A 23,161-nucleotide genomic window follows, 5' to 3' on the forward strand; every position below is an offset into this window, starting at 1 on the left:
ACGTGTGCAACATAATCTACATACCAGACACATATCAACGATGTAGATGTTGATAATACGAAGAATGTGACATTGTGTTTTTAAATGTTAAGTTTTAGACTGGGTTCAGTGTGGCAGCAACGTTAAGAGTATACACCTGATGATGGCCGATAGAGGCCGAAACATGTAGTGTAGAAAGAACAAGATCAGAGACATATAAATATATATTGTTTGCACTTAGGACGGAGTTTGTATCATTTATCGTAGAAAAAGTGTGGCTCACAGTTACTTAATTCCTGGGGACCCTAGATAACAAACTGTTATGCCCGAGTTAAAATCTGGCTGCAAATCATGTAGTACCAAGGTTTCCTGGACAATAAACTGTTCCCCAGAGATAAAATCCTGTAGTACCAAGGTTTCCTGGACAACAAACTCATACCTCTGAGTTAAAATACTTCTGCAGGGTTCTGGACAGGAAACCATAAGTCCCTGATTTAAAATCCAGACTGTAGTACCAGGAGATTGGAAATTCCTTGTCCCTAACTGATTGAGAATAACATCTGAAATACTCCTGCTCTCACCCATTATAGAGATGCACTGCTCTTTGTAAGAGTTAATGAGAGAATCGAGGGCAATGACATATTGTGGGGGGAGGGGCTAATGTGGGATGTACAGAATGAGATTGTAATATTGAGAGCTGTGATGGATTCAGGAAGTTCGAACTATTGAAGGCACAGCAGCAGCTGCCACCTGAGTGAAACCATTCAGTACATGCCCTGTAGTGGCTGTGGAAGTTCCATGCCCCTATCCTCATCAGGCTTAATGTTACTGTACTTGGTGCCAGTTTCACTGCTGAAATTGAAATGATGCTTTGCTATGTAGAGGTACAGACACAGTTGCTTTAAGTAGATTCTAAAGGGTTCTGACAATGGAGTAAAATACTTGGAATTACTAGGTTTTTGGACTTTGTCCATTGTCCAGTATTCCAGAAACTGGATCTGTTTCTGTTCTCAGGTGAGGGGTGGAGACCTAACGTGTTGGGTCCCTTAGAAAGACTAACCTCAGACTGGATTGAGGTTAGCTCTTTCAAAAGGACACAACAGAGTAGGTCTTCCCCCCCCCCCACCTCACATGAGGATGGGAACAGATCCAGTTTCTGGAATACCAGACAATAAACAAAGCCCAAAAACCTAGTAATTCTGACAGTTGCTTTAGTTCAGCTGAGCACTACACAAGTACACTAGTTGCCAGTATGTTCTGAACTAATGCTATACACAGTAGAGGTCTGTCCCTCCCTCACCCCATGTACGTTGAGATTAAAGATACTGGCATACTATGTACCGGGTTGGATCATGGAGTTGGTACCTCTGTTTGTCATCCAGGTAGCTACATCCTGAGAGTTGAGCTCCACAATGAGGCAATTCTCTCTCTGCCCTTTTGGCTGTGGAGCTTTGTCCTGGACGTGCCATGGCATAATGAGCTCTCTCTTTGTGTGGTGTGCATTTGCCATTCTGTCGTCCTCCATTGTCTCAGAATCTGATCCACTGTTGTCGGTGTCATCACAGTTGCTCGTCTCGCTCTTAGAGCCACTCCCCTGTGTGTCTTCTGACCCCTGCTCAAATATATATGTGTTAATGCTGTATCTGCTACTAACTCTCTGGAGGTGCACCATATGACAGTCTTTTGTTGACTAGAGGCCCAACCAGATTTGTGCCACTCTGCAGATACTAGGTAGCATTATATGTATAATGCTGACTGAAATTTTAACAGATGATTGCAAGTTACGACTTGTTAAATCAGCCATACACATCCTGTGTGATTGTGAGGCCATAGCTTATTTAAGATTTCATCACTTGGGTCAGTTTTTTATGGAACCAAGTGATTTTTATGATGCCCCATAAGCAGGGTCCTACACTTTATTAAAAGTATAGGATTAATAAAGAGCTAATCTAAAGGGAAGCACAATGGATCATTGCAGGTTGCAGTGAGGTTCTTCGTATTCTGAAGATGTGAGGTTCGTAAATTTATCCAGAGACTCTGTCCTGTGTGAGGGTTTTTGAGATTTTCTTCAGTCCCTACATCCTTCCAATTCTTTAGTCAATGATTATTTGACTCTAAAGGGCTACTGACAGTTGTTAAATAAACAAGTAAAAGGGTAGCAAGACATCAGTCAGTCTTAACAAACTTCAAGAAATATCATGGCACAAAAACTTCAAAGCTAGTCCATATCGCACTCAAACTGTTGCTAAATATGAGTCTTACCTCATCAGTCATGGTTCCAGCACATTCCAATGAGATGACTGCTGCCTTGTTTCTGGCAGCATCCCGTCGCTTAAGAAGAGCTGCAAGAAATCCATTCAGAATTACTGGGTCTTTGCACTTTGTCCATCCAGTATTCTAAAAACTAGAGTAGAGAATACAACGTTTTGGAAACTGTTCCTGTTTCTGTCCTCAGATGAAGGGGGGAGCCACATACTCTGGTCCAGTGATTGAGGTTAGCTGTTTCTAAGGGACCCAACACAGCAGGTATCTCTCCCCTCACCTGAGGATGGGAACAGATCCACTTCCTGAATCCTTCTCTTGTTTTTAGAATACTGGACAATGGACAGAGTCCAAAAACCCAATAATTCAGAGTTACACACCGTGGTCAGGACGCTTTAGAATGTATGGAGAGCCAAGTAAAGACAGTTTTATTTTAATACCACATGTCTGCATTTTTGGGAATGTTGCATGGGCTCGAATATTTCTAAGCCTTCTTGTGCCTTTTCACATATCACACAAGAAAAAACATTTCCCATGTAATTCAAATAAAATTGTAGGCTTGAGTCTGTGAGCAGGAATAGGTACAGATTTTGTCAAGATTATTTTTGGAGGAGGAGAGGGGAAGTAAAGTGTAAGATAATGGAGTCTGCATGATATCTGCATGTAACTTCTGGTTTGGGGGCCATAACTGACAAATCACTGGAATTTGATATGGCAATAGATCTTAAAGATGCCTACACATTCCTGGCAGACTCAAGATATTTTTCTGTTCACTACAGCATCCAGACTTGCTCAGAGGCCCAACAGCCTTTTATGCAGTGGGTACTGTGGGCTCTTCCCCTGGGATTAAAGTGGCAGGGGAGTAAAGCTGACAACTCACCTCCATATACAGGCAAGGTTAAAAATGCCTGGAATTGTACCTGCACTTCCCAATATATCTATATGGAATGGTGCTGAATTAAGTAAAGGGAAATCTTTTACTTTTAGAGTATGCTCCACTAAGCTCACAAGCTCATGAAATGAAATGAAATGGTTGTCATACTGGTATGGTCTAGACTCACTTGGGAGGTGCTCAGTTCAAATCTTAGACAGGACTGCAGCTATCCTGACACAGGTCTTCCACGGATTTACTGAGCTCCTACAGGCAAATGTCAAGCTAGTACTTTGATTAGGTCATGACACTCATGACAGCTTCCAAAATCATCTCCTGTTTCCCAATTCCTACCATCTGATGCTCTGCAGTCCAGATAAGAGCACTGTACATAAACCTCAAAATCAGAAAATTAACATGATGACTGTAACATGAGTTTCAGCAGAACTGCTGAGAAACTTAAATCTCAAATGAAATTACCTATTACACTGTCATTGATTTTTCTGTGCTCCTCTTCTGTCCATTTCTGGTGCATTGCTTGTGCTGCCTCCATGCCACCTTCTCTCCTGAAAACAAAACAGTCTTGCTTGTATGATGTGAGTGTAGACACTTAGTGACATCACGCATTCCTTCAGCAGCTGATACTTACCAGTCCATCATCATGTTCACAGATGCCTCTTCTGAGCAAGTTCACCCAATTTTATATCTTAACTTACTTTTGCAATGTCCATTTCCTGGCAAGCAGTCTCCTCTGTGAGGTTTTTACCCCAAATTTTACTTACTGTTGTTTTCCACATGTTGCCTCCTCCTTGATCTAGTAACGCAAGTAGTGTCTTAATCTTAGGCTGGTGGAAAGCAGAGGAGCATGGGCAGTAAACCTTCCTTAGACATTTGCACCTCATGGTTTGCCAACCCGCCAAGCCCTTCCTATGATCGTATATCCTTTGTGTCATGTTTTTCTTAATTTCTTCACATCTTCATCTCACTTGTCCCTTGGCATTATCCTATGTCACGTTTAGAACTTTCTATGAGATTCTCTTGCTGTTCATTTAGGAAACATGTCCATACAATCTGAGTCATTAATTTATTATTCTGACTTTAAGTGCTCAGTTTTTCATTTTTCATTCTCTCTTTCCAGGTTTTTCCTTGTGTGCTTCTTAATCTTGTGCATTTGCCAGTAATCTACCAATATAGCCTTGATCATGGTCCATATGTTTAATATGGGCATCTAGTAATTTTTAAATTTCTTGTTCCATATTTGGCATTTGCCAAATTTGCCAGTGCTTATCCCCAAGTAACTACTAATCTTCTGCAGATCTTGTTACTTGTCATTTTTCCCCTCACTCTTCCATTTGTCACCATTTTCTTCTTATGAAAAATGTGTAGGTGTTAGATGTGTGCAAGCATGAAACAGAAGGTTTGACTTCAGCAAATTAGAACTGTGGCAGCCAAAATGAAGGGAATTGGCCTTAATGAACAAAATTAAAATACTTGTATTATGGAAAATATATACTAACCCATATGCATACCACATAACTTAAACCATTAAAATACATGTATAATACATACAGAAATGTCTGTTTCCTGTGTCAGATCTAATAGAGAATACAAAAGATAACAAAATTTACTCCAAACTCTTGTCTGTATGTACAGCAGCCACAGCTGTTAAGGTGATGTGCAGGCAGTGTGGTAGAGGTTTTTGTCTGATTCAAATCCTCATTCCCAAACTCTTTTAATTGCATGAGTAAATTTTAATTTTTAAATTTGCGTGTTGTTGCTCCTCTAAAGTCTTGGGTGCTATATTCTGACACTGACAGGAAAAGTAACCATATCCTGTGTGAATAGTGAGCTCTTCTGCATATTTAGAAAGAATGAAAATACAAAGTCTGACAAATGATACAAACTCCGTCCTAAGTGCAAACAATATATATTTATATGTCTTTGATCTTGTTCTTTCTACACTACATGTTTCGGCCTCTATCGGCCATCATCAGGTGTATACTCTTAACGTTGCTGCCACACTGAACCCAGTCTAAAACTTAACATTTAAAAACACAATGTCACATTCTTCGTATTATCAACATCTACATCGTTGATATGTGTCTGGTATGTAGATTATGTTGCACACGTCAAACCCGATATTCTTGTAGTAGCACTCTAAAAATCTTTAGTTATGATGTTTTTAAAACCTTTTAAAATTTTTCTCTAAATTTTAAATTTAAAATTTAAAATTCTTAGGGTTACTCGCCCTATGTCTAAGTGCTGGAGCGGCTAGTTCTTGTTTTCACACTGTACAGGTGTTATTTAATGTAGTCTTCTTGTGTGGGTCTGACAGTAAAGTTCCCGAACTCACCACCATGTGCTTGTGACAGCAGTGGACAGAAACCTCAGTATGGTTTGATGACGTTGGCATATCAGCGTTTCACAGCTGTGTTGTTGTTGATCTATGGCAGTCTCTTTCTGATTCGTGTCTGTTATCATCTGAGTGTGTTCTGGTGTGCTGTCGCCAACAACGCATGGTTCTTGCATCACAACAATGCACCTGCTCACATGGCACTGTCTGTGAGAGAGTTTTTAGCTAGTAAACAAATAACTATTCTGGAACACCCTCCCTATTCACCGGATCTAGCGCCCAACAAATTTTTCTATTCTGGAAGATAAAGGAAATATTGAAAGGAAGGCATTTTGATGACATTGATGACATCAGGAGTAACATGATGGCAGCTCTGAAGGCCATTCCACAAAACCAGTTCCAAAATAGTTTTAAAGGGTGGACTAGGTGCTGGTATCGGTGCATAGCTTCCCAAGGGGAGTACTTTGAAGGTAACCACAGACATATACAGGAATGAGGTATGTAGCACTTCTACTGCGATGAGTTCGTGAACTTTATTGTCACAATATGTATCTTTGAAATAATGGTTAAAAATAATCACAGATCTTCCATACAGTTACATGGATTATATTCGTAAGTAAATTATGTTTACCTTCATTCAGTAATCTGTCACAGCCATCAGATAACCTAACATCACTTGAATGGTGTGATGCCTTACAAGCCTGAAATTTAGCAGTGGGTTAAGTGCACTTACCAGAAGTTCTGCTTTGGGTTATCAGCAAATCAGAGGAAATGAAAATGCTGAGGAGAGATAGAGTGACTCACCAGGCCTCTGCACATGCCCTGTCTCGTGGGAACACTGGTCTGTCATCAAGGTGTTGCAAGTTTTTCTGTACAGAATATTAAGACTTTTAGTGGACCATTCTGAACCAAATTTCAGCCAACTTCAAATAATTATGGAAACATTACTTATGCATTTCATTTAACCCTTCATAAACTTCATATACCTCCCAGTATTAAGAACCACATGATGGCTACATGAAGTAGTGTCTTGGAAGACTTGTAATCTTCATATGAATGCAGTACCTTTTCTGTGAGTTAAGATATGTATTTTTGAGAGATTTTTGGAATTTACATAGATTAGGTGCACAGGTGATATGTCGCCTGAAGTTCAGTCACTACTACTTAGAAAGGAGCCCACAAAGCAATGAACAGAGCTGCATTAGGCCAACATTATCACAACATTATTCATACTAAATTGTTTACTTCTAAACAGAGGCTATAGTTCTAGCTATACACAGGAGTGCACTAAGATACATCACCAAGTGTCTCCCACACTTGCCCCGCCAGTTCTGTGTTGGTGCAACCATTGAGGAAGGTTATTTAATGACACTGATGCATATGTGCTTTATGTATTTTCAATTTTTAGCATGGCAAAATGCTATGTAGCATGTGTGAGTGGATTTATAGGCAGATTAGCGTCTTTGGTTAATTATTTGTGCCTGCAGATGTGAAGCAAATGTATAAATATTGTGAATGCGGTGTAGTGCTTTGTGTCATTTCTTTCTGCTAAAGAGGTTTGTTCATATTTCGCTGTCAAGAGACCAGCTACTTTCATTGAAATGTTAGTATAGATATTATTTCTCAGTCCTTGTTGATATTTCATTTCTGTGTGGTCTTTTTTTAACTTACACTACATGTTTTCATATTTCTTTCCTTTACAATGTCTGCAGATACAACCGAGATCTGATTTCATCCTTGATTTGATGAATCTCGCAATATTTGATTTGGAAAATCAGTACTGATAATTGGCACCATTTTATGTAACCCCTGATCTGATAGTGGATACTAGAACGAAGAGGTTGGAGTGGTTCGGGCATGTGATTAGAGTAAGCTGAACAAGGGCTGACTGAGACAATTTTTTAAAGTAGGGCAGGAGGTAGAAGAGAAGTGGAAAGACCCAGATTGAGGTGGTTGGAGGATGTAGAGAATGATTTATCAGAGCTTAAAGTGAAGAGATGGAGGGAAAAGTAAAGAACAGAGAGGAGTGGACATCTGTTGTAAAGGAGGCTGAGGGCCAGTAGAGGACAGTGCGGCCAAGATTTGTCAGCTTCTGGGCAGAAGTAGTACCTAAATCACGGCATTTTGGTTTTTTGAATGATGAATCTGAAAATGTTGTTGTGGCCCAATTTGTGGTGCTATCCCAGAGGGACTGAGGGAAACTGCCTGTGTTCTGCTGAATAGTCATGGACCTCTCAGAGATCTTATTCAGGTACTTACGCACTCCACAGTTAGGACGTTTCTGTAATATGAGATCTTCTTCAGCACTGGGTTCCCCTTGAGAGTCAGGACCCGCAGATTATTCATAGAGCCAAAGATCTGTAAGCAGCCAGGCAAGTGAGTTATTGTTATGAGAAAGAAGAAAGTTTTGTAAGCTGTGACATCCACACACAGAACTTCTGCTTTGCTGTGTAAGAATTCCTCAGGTTAACACTTTGAAGCCATTATTGGTACCCATTATGCTGTGTTTGACCTGCACTATCTGGGGATCCTCCAGTTGGTTGTATGAAAGATCCAAGATCGCCAAGTTGTGGCACTCGGTCAGCTCCTGGATGTCCTCTGCTGACTGTAGCCTGTTGTGGCTGATACTGAGTGTGTGCAGACCAGGCAAACCACCTGCAGGTAGTGACAACATCACTTCAGCGTTGTAGATGCTTCTGTATCAATTCTGTATACATCACTGGTCTTAATCAAAATGTAAATGTTTCTGATGATGGCATGTTACAATAACTATTTTATTTTGTCCACTGGCCATTGTATGAAGTGTTTTCAGATGCAGTATGTTGGAAACTAGATCTGTTTGTATAATCCTGTGGAAAGGAGGAAAGGTTTCAACTCAGTTGGGGCCACTAGAAAGATCTAATGTTATCACTGCACACTGAGAAACTTCAGAGCAGAGTGTGTATTCTCTTAATACCAGATATCATCAGTGGGAAATAACAGGTAAATTGCCGATTGACATTGTGTGACCGAAAGTAGCTCTTTCCATGGGCACTAACTGAACTTTATGCCCTTGCACAATGAGGAAACAGATCTGGTTTAAAAACACAGTGTTTCAGAAAACTCAAGGTGATGGAGAGTAAGGTAAGGTAAGGTAAGGTAAAGTTGTACCTGTGCTTAACTAATTAAGCACTATGCCATGAAGGCGTATGGGGGAGTGGATGTATAGATCCATATTTTCCTGGCCTCAGCACTAGCTGGAGATGAGTGGTCAGCTTCACTCCCTGGCCGCTTTACCCTCAGGGAAAGAGCCCACCAGTACTCATTGGACAGGAGGGTGGGTGGACCCCAGAGCCAGTCTGGAGGTCGTGGAGAAGAGAAAATCCTTGACCCTATCAGGACTCAAACCTCAAACCCTCCATCATCCAGCCCATGGCCAGTCGTTATCCGAGCATGGAGAATACCCAGGAAAAGAGCCATATTTACTCATTGGTCTTGATGTACGTCTATTCCAGAAACAAACTGTTTCAGTGGCATCTACAGAGTAGGAGCTGTTTTCCCCACTGTGACTTAGGCTCCACAACCTGTCCCATGAGACACGTGCTAACAAATAAACTTACAAAGGTTCTCTAGCTTCTCGATGAAGTTGTGACACAGATTCAGTGTGTCCAGCAGCTGAAGATGGTCCAGGTTCTCAATCTTATGTATCACATTGTACTGCAGATACAAGTTGCGCAGAGCCGTCTGATTGCTTAGGTTTTCGATGTGGTCAATGCCATTGTTCTCAAGCCACAGACACTTCAGCCCTGTGTACTCCTCCAGATTCTCAATCTTCCTGTAACCTGTGGCACCAACAGAGCCTGTGTCACTGGGTTCAGCTGCATCATATGAGGTTTGAGGTTCTCACAGTGAAGATTACTCTCTTCTGGGATGAGAGGCCTCATAGTCTGGTAGACAGTAACAGACTTTGTGGGGGACATGCTGGCTCCAGTGCCTCACTGTTCTGCCCAGAAAATGATGGCAGCAGATTCCTCTCAAGACGTTAGTAGTTGCCCACCCCACTGCACTGTGTCACACCTCAGAAGATGGTATTCATTCATTTCTTTGCATTTTATGTTTCTGCTGTGGTAATGATCAGTCCAAAATTGCACTAGCTTGTGTGTTTTTAATGCATGAGTTGAAGAGACACTGCCCCTATTTTGGATACCTTAAGGGTCTCACATCCTGGTGGCACACAAGAAAGCTTCATAACAGGCCTCTTTGTCATAGCACACAAAAATATATTTAAAAATAAAAAATAACTTATGAGACTCAAGTAAAAGTATGTTGTTTGTTATATTCTAAAGGTTTTGGTTGAAATACCTAGAAATATCATTACCCTTCCCACTTCCTGTCTGGAAACATAGGACTGTGGATTTTATCGAGCTCCACACAGTTTACATGAGCTGCCTCTTCCTTCATAGCAGTGCTATTGTAAATGAAGGAAATAGACATGATTTATTTGGAGATGCTATTGTTGAAGGGACTGAGGAAGAGTCCCATTGGGAAACTTAGTTGGAGTAGACCGTTCCCCCAAACAAGAATGAAGTGTGTACCTCCTGAGAAACAGGCTATGAATGTTGGAAATGTCAGATTTGAGATTCTCAGGAAGGTTACTGTCTTCAGGGACGTGACACTGTGAGGTTTGGTAGACAGGTACAGCTAATCTATTGCTTTTGCCCTCACGGTAGAACCCACATCTCAGAAGATGGTAATCTTCAGTTGAGTTAATATGGTCACACATGAATACTCAGATGTGATAAGACCATCTGATGTAACCCATGAGTAGCTGCACAGCTATAATAGTAGCACTGTCTGAACTCAGCTACTGTGAGGTTTCACTTGCCTTTGTAGTGAAGGTACAATACATCATTCAAGTGTGGCGTTAGGTACAGCCTCTGTTCCTTGCAGTTCCTCATGATGGCTTCTTTAGTCATGCTGAAACAGATATTCAAACGGCCATTGAGGTAACAGTCTTCTGAGATGTGACCCTGTGTACTTTGGTTGATATGTGCCAACATTTTGGAGGAACCTGGTGTCTCCATCTTTGGGGTTTAAAATAAGTCATGCAGGAAAATGGTTAACGATATAAGTAGAATGGGGACACAGTACCCTGTGTACTACAAGTGTGGCCCTTTTCAAGGTCATGGATTGCCGTTGCTTCAGTGATGTGCTCTTAGTCACAATCCTTGCCCCCTTCTCCCTCCCTGTATCACTGACCATTTCTGCCATGTAACATACTGTTCTGCCCTGAAGATGGAAGCAGCAGGTTCCTCTGGAATGTTGGTAACTGTCTGCTGCATGGTGTCACGTCCCAGACAACTGTAATGTTCATAATTATGTTTGCTTTATCTAGTGCTTGGTCTCATTCAATCCATAGCTGTCCCCCCCCCTTAATACAAAACCATGATGGCCAGAATTAGTTCCACCTCTCTCCCTCAATTATTTTGTCAAGTTGACAGGCAGCATTCTTGCACTCCAAGTTTGTCTGTGTTTCAGTGACTTGTACGTATTTCACTGTCTTCTCATGTCATCAACTATGAAGAGTATGGTCCCCTTGATTGTGATGATGTGCAGACCAGTTGAAGTTCACCGTCATTATATGGAACAGATCACCTTCTTATAGAAGGTGTTTTGTATGGAGCTGCCAACACAATGATTGATTACAAAACTGATATTAAGGTGTTAATACTCATTCCTATTTTCTATATCCCAAAACATGTTTCAGTCTGTAAAGAGCATCATCAGGTGGTCTTTGAATACATATCCATTGTCACTGAATTGTCATATAAATTGGATCCATTTTTTATGTTTAATTTTCATCAGTAAAACAATTATATTTATGAAAGAGATGTGTTATATGTGGAAGGTTACTTATAAAAGTAAAAGGGGGAGGGTGTATTGGAGATGTTGGTAGATGTGTTTTATAGGCAAGATTCATAGTTTTTGGTGTACCAGATGTTTTTTGGTGTGTGATTAGTCAGCACAGGAGTTCCTAATATTATTGGTGAGTATGTGGTTTATGCCTCCTTTTCAACTTTGCCTTAGAGTATGCAATTAGGAAGGTCCAGGGAAGCCAGGTGGGACTGAAACTAAACGGGACACATCAGCTATGCCGATGATGTGAATCTACTGGGTGATAATGTAGATACCATAAAGAAAAACACACAAACTTTATTGACGCAAGTAAAGAGTTTGGTCTAGAAGTAAACACAGAGAAAACTAAGTATATGTTACTGTCTCGTCACCAAAATGCAGGGCAAAATCATGACATAAAGACAGGAAACAGATGTTTTGAAAATGTGGCACAGTTCAGATATTTGGGAACAATGATAACAGATCGAAACCTGATTCAGGAGGAAATTAAGAGGCAACTGAACTCGGGTAATGCTTGCTACCATTCAGTCCAGAACATTTTGTCTTCTCGTCTGTTGTCCAAAAACATAAAAATTAGGATATACAAAACTATAATTTTGCCCGTGGTTCTGTGTAGGTGTGAAACTTGGTCTCTGACACTAAGGGAGGAACATAGACTGAGGGTGTTTGAGAACAGGGTGTTGAGGAGAATATTTGGACCGAAGAGAGATGAAGTGACAGGAGGTTGGAGAAAACTGCATAATGAGGAGCTTCATAACTTTTACTCTTCTCCAAGTATAATTAGAATGATCAAGTCAAGGAGGATGAGGTGGGCAGGTCATGTAGCACGAATGGGGGAGACGAGGAATGTGTATAGGATATTGGTGGGAAAGCCAGAAGGAAAGAGACCACAGGGAAGACCAACGTGTAGGTGGCTGGACAATATTAGAATGGATCTTAGAGAGATAGGATGGGATGGTATGGATTGAACAGATCTGGCTCAGGATAGGGACCAGTGGAGGGCTTGAACATGGTGATGAACCTTCAGGTTCCATAAAATGCTGGGAAATTCTTGAGTAGCTGCAGAATTGGCGGTTCCTCAAGAAGGGCTCGGCTCCATGAGTAAGTAAGTAAATGTGGTTTATGCCTTGTAGAGCTTTTTGTAACATGACTCAATGTGAGTTGGTGTCTGCAGTATGTATATGTATTAGGACTTTTTACTCTATGGGTGCGTTAGCTTTTAACCTGGGCTGAAAGTTTGTTTTTAGTGTGCCTTGGCATATAGTTGAAGTGTTGGAAGATGATATTCTGAGAAATATATAAAGTATATATTTGCAGAATGTTCAGATCCACAGGATAATCAAATCTATAACATCATAAAATTATAGTCAGTCTTTTTAAATCAGCAGTGATTGCTTTCTTTCCCATGTCTTTCATAGCTTTTGTGAGTTTTAAGTATGAATGAATGAATGCATAAGGGGTGCACCACAATAATTCAGCCCTTGCACTGTGACGTGCGATGTAGTGTGCTCCCCCTTTGGATTAACACTTTATCAATCCTACACTTTGTATGAAATGTAGGACTTTGTTTAGGGGGGTGTCATAGTAGTCACTTGGTTCCATAAAAACTGGTTCAGGTGACAAAATCTTAAATAAGCTATGGCCTCACAATCACATAGGATGCGTGTGGCTGATTCATCTTTTTCTAGGCACCTTTCATAAGTGGGGTCATCTGTCAATCCCAGTTTGACCTTTAGCATTGATATGCCCTCATATAACACGGTTCTTAATATCTTTCCGAATTTATCAGCTATAACTTTCTGATATGTGAATTTCCCCTCACCCCCAAACCAAGACAAAACCCCAACACTGTAAAAGAAATTAATTCTACTTTACCGTGGCCCATGCAGCACATCAAATTCATCTTCATTCCCATCCCTACAAGAAACTTCTTGCATTCTGAATAGCTGGTAAGTAATTTTATAAATAATTATGTACTGATTTTAATACTTTTGACATTAATATCTTTTAAGTATGAAGATCTCTTAAAACCTGATATTAAAATCTTTGTTGTAAACTTAAGCAGACATTTGAAGTGTAAACACCTGATGTTGCCATGGCAACCATCATATCCTAATGTGACGGAAGAATCGTAGAAATCAATCTGGTATGTGGAAGACGTGCGTTTTTTTCTCTTCTAATTTTCGGTTTATTTAATGTTTTGACCAGTATGTCAGAATTTATAATTGGCTAGGATGACTGCGAGTTAATGAATAACAAAGGATGTGGAACGAAACGATTATGGTCTAATTTGTGTTACTGTTTCGTAATTTACCTGGAAGTACTGAGAAAACTCATGACACAAAGGACACCTAATACCCGGTCAGATTTCTTTTTCGAATAGGTCGCAGAAGTTCTGTCAACCCATCCAATATGCTCGCGTTGATGGATATAAACTGAAGCCGCATACAACGGAAATTTATTTTTATGAACACAATATTATTTACTTTGGAAGTCACATTCGTCTCCATATGTCAAAAAGTTGACAAAAAAAATTACGTGTATTCCCGAAGTTCTCGAAAGAATAAAGAGAAAATTTTTTATTTACATTACTGGAGAAGGGAATTCATGCGTCATGCGGTACATTGGTAGCACTGTCCAAAATGGCGCTGTCAAGTTGATGTAAGAGCTGTGTAATGTCTTAAAACCAGGAAAATAATGTTCCCATCTGCAAGCTACACGATTATTTTGTGATTAAGCAATGAATAATGGAAGGTTTGAAACACAAATGGTTGTCCACCATAAACAAACAGGTTTGTTATTATGCATTATGTGGATTGAGCATATATATTTGTGTATGAATTATGGGTGAATGAAGTGGTCCGATTTGCTGGTTAACGTTTATAGGAAATGCTCGGCAGCTTAATGTTATAATAAGTGATACTTAAGCATTCCGTATCATTTAAAATTTAGGTAGTTGGCAAGATACCATATTCTGTTGCTCTGTCTGACAGGGTCTTGATCCGAGGCGTTCATCAGCAGTTCAACCCGATGAAGAAGTAGCGCGATTTCCAACAGAAGAGGGAAATACTTTAAATCGCGGAAGCCAGCCGGAAGCAAGGATCACTCATGAAGATGACCCTTTAGCTGATCAAGACAAACTTGAGAGTATTGAGCCGGAATACTTCAGTAGTGAAGGTTTTGATCCTTGTGGTCATGAATTAAAGGTAAACATGATAGGATTTTTATAAATATATGAGCGTTTTTAGGAAAGTAGTTACCAACCAGTACCTTCCTGTAAGGTAAAGGTAAAGGCAAAATTGTACCTCTGTTTAATTAGTTAAAAACTATGACAAGAAGACATGGGAATGTGGAGGTGTAGCTCCACCATTCTTGACCTTGGCACTGGATGAGGTGGGTGGTCAGCTTCACGCCTCGGCCACTGTACTTTCCTCTTGTAATTTAAATTTGGCAGTTTCTATCCTTACTCACCTGTACCATATATGGGGTGTCTGTGCTCTTTGGTTTCTCACTGATTATGCGCAGGTTCAGTCCTGGCTGAGAGTCAGAGATTTGTGTTGCGTGAAGTGGAACTGAAGCAGATTTTTTCCTGAGTTTCTTCAGTTGCCCCCGCTAATCATCATTTCACCATTGCTCCATACTCATATATCTCTGCCCACTGAGGTGTGTGATAGCCCTAACCAAGCAGTACATTGTCAGATCCTTTTCCTTTAAGCTGGGGGCTTCTATGGCCCTGCATGTGGCTGGTTACAGAGTAATGAAGTTACACTTAAAATGAAATGAAGCAGAAGCTGCCATATCGCAGGCTCTTAAATCACTGTCGCTGCATTGCCATTCTAGGCAACTCTTTGATTGCCAAGCCCCACAATAGAATTGCCATTTAGAAATGCCAAGGCAGCTTTGGGGTAAATGCAGTTGAATAGAAGAATCCATGATACCTTCTCAGATTACATTCAAATGGCTACAGATGTAGACAGTGAGAAACCATGTTCTTTCCTGCAAATGTTGGAATATCTCACTTGATTCTATCGGTAGTCAGAATTGCTATACTAAGTGATTAACATCACGACAGTCTCTTCAGCTGTTCCATTGTTGATGAAAGTAAGTACTGCTGATCTAATCAGCTAATGATGTGCAAAAAGGCTAAATCTTTTTATATTAACAGTCTCTGGCTGTTTAAGTCTCATATCTTTGGACCTGGACTGTAGGTCTGCATGCAGAATATTTGACAGAGTCTGACAGAACACCTGAATTGGTTAATACTTGTGAGATTGGAAATTTTTCAGTGAAGAACACTAGAATTCCCTCATGACAGTATTTGTTTTAATGACCTGTTTGTGGGGATTCTTTTACATTTGTTGACTGTGTGTATTCTATATGAACTGTTCTTTGGTTTGTGCAGAAACTGCCCCAGAAACTGGACAGTGATGCCATTGAAAAAGACTTCCAGAAACTGTGGCAGCAACATGTAGTCGTGTCCAAGAAAGTGCTGCAACTGATACAACAGAAACATGCAACTTTCAATGAGGAGTTTTCGAGGTTGGAACAAGATCATGCATTTGAAACAAAAGTTCAGATTATGCACTGAACAGAACTGAAGAGATGCCCTTTGTGTTTCACCTCTGCCTGTTGCTTTTGGGGGACTCATCTGGCTGGACAGATTTGATGTGACTGGCAGGTTGATCTCTGATCTTCTGTGTTATGATATCATGCAGTCATGTAGGCAGGTACCAACATTTTGGGGGATGTTGCTGCATCTGTCTTCAGGGTTGAAGTGTGTAGGTTCAGGAAATGCTTTGGCTGTATATGCAGGTCGTGGGTGTGAGGCTGAAAGGGGTTAGGGGTGAGGAGAAGGAACCTGATCCAAGCCAGTGGGAGAAGTGGGTGTTAAAATGGCCCTTTTAAAGGATACACAAGTCGTATGTCTCATTGTTCCATTTCCCATTGTGAAAAAAGACTGGTGTGCCCCTTAAATGACAGTTTTACTGACAATTTTTCCCATTTGCCCTTATTGAGCACCTTTTCTTTTTACCTCCCCACCCCCATTTGGTCCCATGACCACATTCATTTCAACCAGATTATTTAACCTAGGCATTGCAGAAAGTATGCTCCCAACCCTGAAGATGGAGGCAGCATATTCCTCCAAAATATTTGTATCTATGTACAGGACTACTTGGACTCACAACCCAGAAGACCATCATGTGAACAGTCTCTGCCTTAGAGACCTGAAAACTGATTTATAATTAACATCAATTGTAACAGTACATCTGTCCCCAACTGGGGCATGATTTATAGTTGTGGGGCCCCCGTCAGTAACAGTAAATTTCAGTTATGATAATTTTTTTGGTGCTTCTCATTTCATATAATAACTAAGAAATACTAACATTTCATGATTTTAGAGGAGCAGATGTCTCAATGAAATCTGTTGATTCAATTTCTGTTTTGTGGAGGTAACACCCTCGTCACACCTCCCACCTACATCTGGCCTGTATCCAACTGCGTTCCTAAGACAGATTGCAAGACTCAGAAGTTTTTACCCCTTTGGATTCAGTGTAATTCACTTAAGTAAATACACTTCATATTAGCCATGTACAAATTCTGATTTCTTCTTGTTTCAGATAAATAGGTTCATAACTTCTTTAGTGGTCATCAAAGAATTCACATGAATATTTGTATACTGTCACCACCGCCAGTCTGGAGTCTGCAGTCTGCAGGCTTGGCTTTGGCTCATTAACTGTGTGTGTGCATGTGCATGCGTGCATGTGGAGAGGGCAAAAAATGTGTTTTCTGCTTCCCAACCTGCAGGTTGACTGTCAGATTCACCATTGACCCCAGATGTGTTCCATGCCTCCTAGTGGCTTGATGGTTTTAGATAATTTGGAGGCCAGCAGAGGTGCAGATCACAAATTGATGGTGGCAAGCATACGTGAAAATCACGTAATCAGTGTGTTCTTGTACAGATCCAGTTGCTTAGAATGTCCTAATGGTGCGACTGTGTTGGTTCTTCTGATAATGAACATAACTCTTGCCGTCTAATATGCATCAAACAGTTATCACTTGAGGTCGTGTAGATACCTTTAGCTTCCCACAGCCATCTTGCAGCCCCATACATCTCTCATATTGTAATGCAGATGGCTGTCAAGCACACATGGAAAAAATTTCCATGCCTCTTCTGTGACTTATATCAAGGCGGTAAATGCTAACATGTTTTGTCAACGTTTTAAATTATATTCTCCTTATGAACATGTTCTCAAACATTTTCAGCCTGTATGCATCTCTTATTGAGAGAAACAGAGTTGTGTCTATATATAGCAGCCGTAGGACCCAAACTGCAGAATGGTATCACTTTCATCTCTAAATGCTGTCAGCACGTGACTCAAATACATGGCATCATGTGTCTGTTCAGAATCGTGGAAGTGCAACAGGAACTGCAGGCTACACTATGCGTGTGTAGGGAGGGACGGAGGGACCTGAACCTTGCCAAACGACGGTTCACTACAGCCAGCCTCGGGATCCTTGCTAACTACCGGAAGAGGCAGCTGGTACAGGGCCTCTTGCACTCCCTCAACACGATCAAGACTCTGGTGAGTGCCTACCGTTTGAGTCTGTTCAGGGGAGCTTCTGGAAGCAGCCTGTTAACATGTCTTCCATATCTTTCAAGGTCTTTGTATTTAATCATTTTCTTCTTTGTCAGGTTTCTCCTCATTTTCCTTCTTCTACTCCTCTTATTTCCCCACTGAGTTTTTCTCCTTTTGCTCATATTCTTCCTCCTAATCCTCCTTGAGGTTCCCCATTTTCATTTCCACATTCTGCAACAGTTTCCTTTACTTCAGGTCCCTTCCTTGCATCTTTGTGTAAAGCAGTAAAAATTCAATTCCACCGCCATGTTGTGCTCAGTCTTCATGAGCACACAGTCCCACATAATCTTAACTGGATTTAGCCTATAAAGTTGTCTAATTTTGACATGATTCTTGTAAGGACCATGTTGTTGATCTTTTTCTTCCTCATTCTGCAGTTGATATTGGATGAATTGGTGGCTTTGGCTATATATTTTGACTGTTTCCTGTACAGTGGTTTGTTTCCTTCACTTTGTACATGGTTTCTCTCAGTTATCCTGAAATATCTGTCCCCAAAGTACATTTCAGCTCTTCATGGTTTAATACTAGGGATTTTACTCGGGAGTTGTATCTTATTCCGTGCCTGGTGACTGACTCTTCTGACTGAAGAATTCCATGGGTTCCCTCCCTCCACTCAAACATTAGGACAGTGCTGTTAATTATGCCATGACCATTTTTCTTACATCCTTTCCACTACATTACTTGCTGACCATCCTACTATTCAGCACTAAATAACCTTAGACATTGAAGGTAACATTAAGTGAACTGCAAATAAAATAACCCATTCAGTTGCTCCAGAACTGTTATACGTATCCTGTGAATTGGCCAGCAGGTATATCAAAGGTCTGAAGTTTGATGCTAGTGACTACTGGGATGTGTCGCTGTGTGTTGCGGTAGAAGTTTACTGACGTTTCCAGGGTTCACTGTATAGTAGTCTTTCAATTTATTATACTATTAATATATGTTATACAAAACTCATTAATGACATTGTATTTTAACTATTGAATTTTTAATTAATAGACTTGTATAAAACTGTACAAATTGTATAAGGTTTGCCATTGCTCTTACTACTAAATTAACTTGTTTATTATATTGTATATGTTTATCAGTATTTATTACAAATGTGCATGCTATTGGATGACAACTGTAATTCTTAGTTGTGACTGTAACTAGGACGATCTCCACATCCGCATGAGAATGTACCCTTGACAGGATTTATGGAAGGTGAATAAAAATGAAGTGAAATGAAAAGAGGAAACCAAGAAAGTAACCAGCAAACAGAGCACCCTCACCTGGAGATCAGGTTCAGGTTCAGGTTCAGATACAGATCTGCAAAGCGTCTGCGAAAGAACCAACAGGAACACTAGTGACTGCTCTCCATGATCCCACCAGTTCTGTCTGTGCTTCATTATAGCCCTCTGTCTGAACGAAGTTCCCACACATGGCTCACTGGTTCTGGTCTTCTGAAGCCTTGATACACTCATACTAGACTACCCAGAAGTTGAACTGGGTGTGATGTGTGTTGCAGCAACGCACAGAGGAGCGCTTGCAGGAGCTGCTGAGTGAGGGGAACTACCCTGGAGCAATCAGATTGCTCCTGGAATGCCAGAGTGTAGCGGCAACATATCGACACTTCATGTGTGTGGCAGCCCTGAGTGGCAAGCTGCAGGATACACTCTTGACGGCAGAAGAGCAACTGGACCAGGCTCTAGCAAAGGTATGACACGTTACTCTCATAAATTGTGTGATGTAAACAACGTAAAGATCCGCAGCAGATGCGACCTTCACAGTGAGACAGTCAGTTGAGAAATGTTTGCAATTCATGTTAGATTTGAGGCTGTCACCCCAGTCGGTATGATGAACACTGTCTTCTGGGATATGATGCCGCGTAGTTACTGATATGCACCATCTCCATCTTCAGGGTCACTTGTGAGCTAAGTGTCCAGCAGAGAGAGCTCTGTTTCGTGAGCTTCTACCAGACTACACGATGTCACATCCCAGAAGGATATTTTAATTATATTTATACTTTTAACACCCTAAAGAGAGAAAATATGTGATTTATACATAAGAAAGTCTACAGAATGCCTGGCAGAGGAAGTGCTGCTGCCATGCAGTAACTGTGCAGACTGTGCTGAGGTGATTCAGAACTAGGAGTCCAGGAGTGGAGTGAGATATGAAGTGTGCTGTCACATGCGTACTGCCAGGACTTTTTTGCAGCCTGGGGGAGTCCAGAAAGTTTGCTTACAAGCTTACATATAAGCCCTTTAAGAATATTCTTACACATCACTCTTAAGGCATTTTAAAACAATTTTAATTTTTGTTATTCACATTTGGTGTATCACCTTCTTTTTGAAGTTCTGTTTTGTTTCCAGAAGTCTGGGGGAACAGAGCCTTTGCTTGCCACCTCCCCCCCCTCACCTGTTGGTGCCCATGTCTCTCATCCGTCTTGTTCAGTGCTTGATGGATAGAATTTCTAGTAACACTAAAGAGAACAAAAGACCAGACATGAACTTAAACACGTTACATTTGGTGTCAGAAGTGGGGTTGGACTTACACATGTGATCAACAAGATTCGAACTGGTGTCAGAAGTTACAATATTAACATTTGCAGACAGTGTGTTTCTTTGGTGGAGAGATGGAAAGGGAATTGAACAGAAGCTGAACCACTAAAACCTCTTTATAATGGAATATGGACACAGCGGTGACTACTAGGATTATAAAGAATTCAGACACAGCTTCCAAAATAAAACTTAGTGACAGTGTTTAAATAGGCTGACACATTTATCTGGGAAGTGAAATAAATTGAGGATGGAAAACTATCCTAAATATCGGTAGTAAAAAAAAAGTAAAATTTTTCCTGTAACAGGCCATGGAGGCCCATAGGGTTGTGAGATGTTGAGGTTCCCACATTTTCTAGACAATCGACTCAGAGATGGCGGCAAAGTTGTCAGCCTTACGGGCCGACTGCCCTTAACCCCCAAGAATATTCCTGGTACTCATTTCTGTTAGAGGCTGAGTCGACACCAGGGCCATAGTGCGGCTGGAAGGATTAGGTAAATTGAAAAAATCCAGTGACCTCATTGGGACTAGATCAGTAGGCATACAGAAAATAATTCTAAACTGTATGAAGTTGTGAAAGGAATGTTATGGAACACAGAGTCCTGAAAGCAATGCAAAACAGCAATCTCTGAAGTTTAGTTTAAACTGAAATTAACCTGTAATACATTAACAGAAGCAAACTGCAGGTAATGAATTTGGTATTTTTCAGAAGTAATGAGGGGAAAACAAGAAGCAGTAGAATTACAATTTAAATTTTTAGGTAATGAGTTGAAATTAAAAGTTTATTAATAGAGTCAGAAGTGAAATGATTGCAATTTGAACAGAATGGACAGAAAATGGAAAAGAGAGTGCGGAGTGACCCAGAGCAAGATGGTGTATCCATGTACTGGAAAACATCAGAAAGAGAGGACAGAGCCGGCAGTAAATTGCAAAAGGACGGTGGGAGGAAAGAAGAGATTGGAGACTTTATCCATTGGCCCAAGTAAGATGGGAACTGTTTAAGAAGAAAATGTTGTTTAGCAGTTTGTTGGTTAGTTGTTTAGTACCAAACAGCTTGACAGACTCATTTTGGAGTTACTTATTTCAAAATCTTGGCCAGGATGTGCACTGTCCTGACTGAGGGGTTTCATAGTTTTCCTCAGTCCCTCTGGTAGCCCCATGAAATTACGTCAGTTAGGCCACATCCTGCTTCTTTTGGATCCTTTCCAGTTCATCATTTATGTCTCGTACCAGTCAGTGCAGTATCGGCTGGATATTGAGAGTGATGTAAGATAGCTCACAGCCTATCTGTACAGTGTGTCACAGTAATCTTCAGAGTCTGTGTGCGGACCTCAGATATCACACCTGAGTCGTGTTGTGCTTTGCAGGTGTGCAGTCATTTTGATTCTGATCACTACAGCAAAGTGCAGGCAGCATACAATCTACTAGGCAAGACACAGATGGCCATGGATCAACTGCACATGCATTTTGCCTCAGCCATCCATAATGCTACGTTCAGTGTTGTGTATGGATACGTAGAACTGTGCTCTGGGGCCGCACAGGCAGAAAGTTCGGCTGGTGGGAACACATTCCACAAGAAACAGTACGAGCAACTGTGTGAGGTTTGTAGGACTAGCCTGCTTGCAGGGTGCTGTTGGAACAGCGTATGAGTGGTAATCCTGGTTTTCATTTTGACGGTATTACTGTAGGTTGTCTCGGTTTCTGCAGTTCACCTCCCAAGGTTGTTGACAGCTGTTGAAACTCTGCTGAAACAGCATCCATAATGTGTACTTTTCCAAAAATATTTTAGATGGGTGGGATATGTACCATATATGGGAGAAAATAGAAATACATACAAAGTGTTGACAGGAATACCTGAAGGAGGGGTAGCCTACTTGGAATACCTAGGCACAAAAGGCAGAAATGATATTAAAATGGAAATGGTGGGTAGGAGGATATGAATTAGATCCATTTGGTCCAGAATAAGGGTCAGTGATGGGTTATTATGAATATGGCAATGAACTGTAAGGTTCCATAAAACAGGAATTCTTTACTGACTGAGAGACTGTTAGTGCCTTAAGGACCCAGTTCCATGGGGTTAGTGTGTGAGTGAGTGAGTCAGTCAGTCAGTCAGTTGATTAGTTATTCACTGACTGACTGACTCACTCACTCACTCACTCACTTACTATAACTGCCTCCAACTTTAAGTAAGAAGAGCAAGCCATTCCTGTCCACATCACACAACAGCTTGTTTACTAATTTTCATTTTATGCATCCTGCTGTGTTAGTATATACAACTTATTTATTGGACCGTCACAACGTGCGTTTGTTGAAGTGTGTTTGCCTGATGATGGCCACTAGTGGCCAAAACATGTAGCAGAACTATATCTGGGCATTGTCCTTGAAGTTCTTTTATTGTTGTGTTGTGACTGTCCAATAAATGAGTTGTATAGCTTGTGTACTGTTTCCGTGTTTGGCAGTGTGTGACAGCAGAAAGCTTCATCCCCTGTCTTGTTGACCTGTGCAAAGCATTGTGGGGCATCATGCGAAGTTACCACCAGGTGGTCAGTTGGCACCAGAGGAAAGATTCAGAGAAATTGTCTGCAGGTGAGGCTGATGATTGGTTTGGATGAAACTGTCTGTAGG

At 40.9% G+C, this 23,161-nt stretch overlaps 2 protein-coding genes across 4 annotated transcripts in view; one reads left to right on the forward strand and one right to left on the reverse strand.

Annotated features, from left to right (window-relative positions):
- LOC111861450 overlaps nt 1–13,903 on the reverse strand; it is a 16,950-nt gene extending 3,047 nt beyond the window's left edge. The window contains exons 1-9 of the mRNA XM_023846039.2: nt 13,675–13,903; nt 10,330–10,421; nt 9,065–9,286; nt 7,978–8,120; nt 7,725–7,823; nt 6,270–6,334; nt 3,593–3,678; nt 2,242–2,321; nt 1,345–1,591 (exon numbers count right to left, since the gene is read on the reverse strand). Of these exons, the coding sequence (XP_023701807.1) occupies nt 1,345–1,591; nt 2,242–2,321; nt 3,593–3,678; nt 6,270–6,334; nt 7,725–7,823; nt 7,978–8,120; nt 9,065–9,286; nt 10,330–10,421; nt 13,675–13,697 (1,057 nt within the window). The 5' untranslated portion in view covers nt 13,698–13,903. The remainder of the gene's footprint in view (nt 1–1,344; nt 1,592–2,241; nt 2,322–3,592; nt 3,679–6,269; nt 6,335–7,724; nt 7,824–7,977; nt 8,121–9,064; nt 9,287–10,329; nt 10,422–13,674) is intronic.
- A 98-nt stretch (nt 13,904–14,001) lies between these two features.
- LOC111861449 (syndetin) overlaps nt 14,002–23,161 on the forward strand; it is a 33,098-nt gene continuing 23,938 nt past the window's right edge. For all 3 annotated transcript variants that reach the window (XM_033750317.1, XM_023846036.2, XM_023846038.2), the window contains exons 1-7: nt 14,002–14,152; nt 14,354–14,566; nt 15,763–15,899; nt 17,767–17,944; nt 19,506–19,694; nt 21,904–22,137; nt 22,996–23,122. In XM_033750317.1, the coding sequence (XP_033606208.1) occupies nt 14,108–14,152; nt 14,354–14,566; nt 15,763–15,899; nt 17,767–17,944; nt 19,506–19,694; nt 21,904–22,137; nt 22,996–23,122 (1,123 nt within the window). In that variant the 5' untranslated portion in view covers nt 14,002–14,107. The remainder of the gene's footprint in view (nt 14,153–14,353; nt 14,567–15,762; nt 15,900–17,766; nt 17,945–19,505; nt 19,695–21,903; nt 22,138–22,995; nt 23,123–23,161) is intronic.

This window comes from Cryptotermes secundus, unplaced genomic scaffold (assembly GCF_002891405.2).
Source record: "Cryptotermes secundus unplaced genomic scaffold, Csec_1.0 scaffold693, whole genome shotgun sequence".
NCBI lineage: Eukaryota > Metazoa > Arthropoda > Insecta > Blattodea > Kalotermitidae > Cryptotermes > Cryptotermes secundus.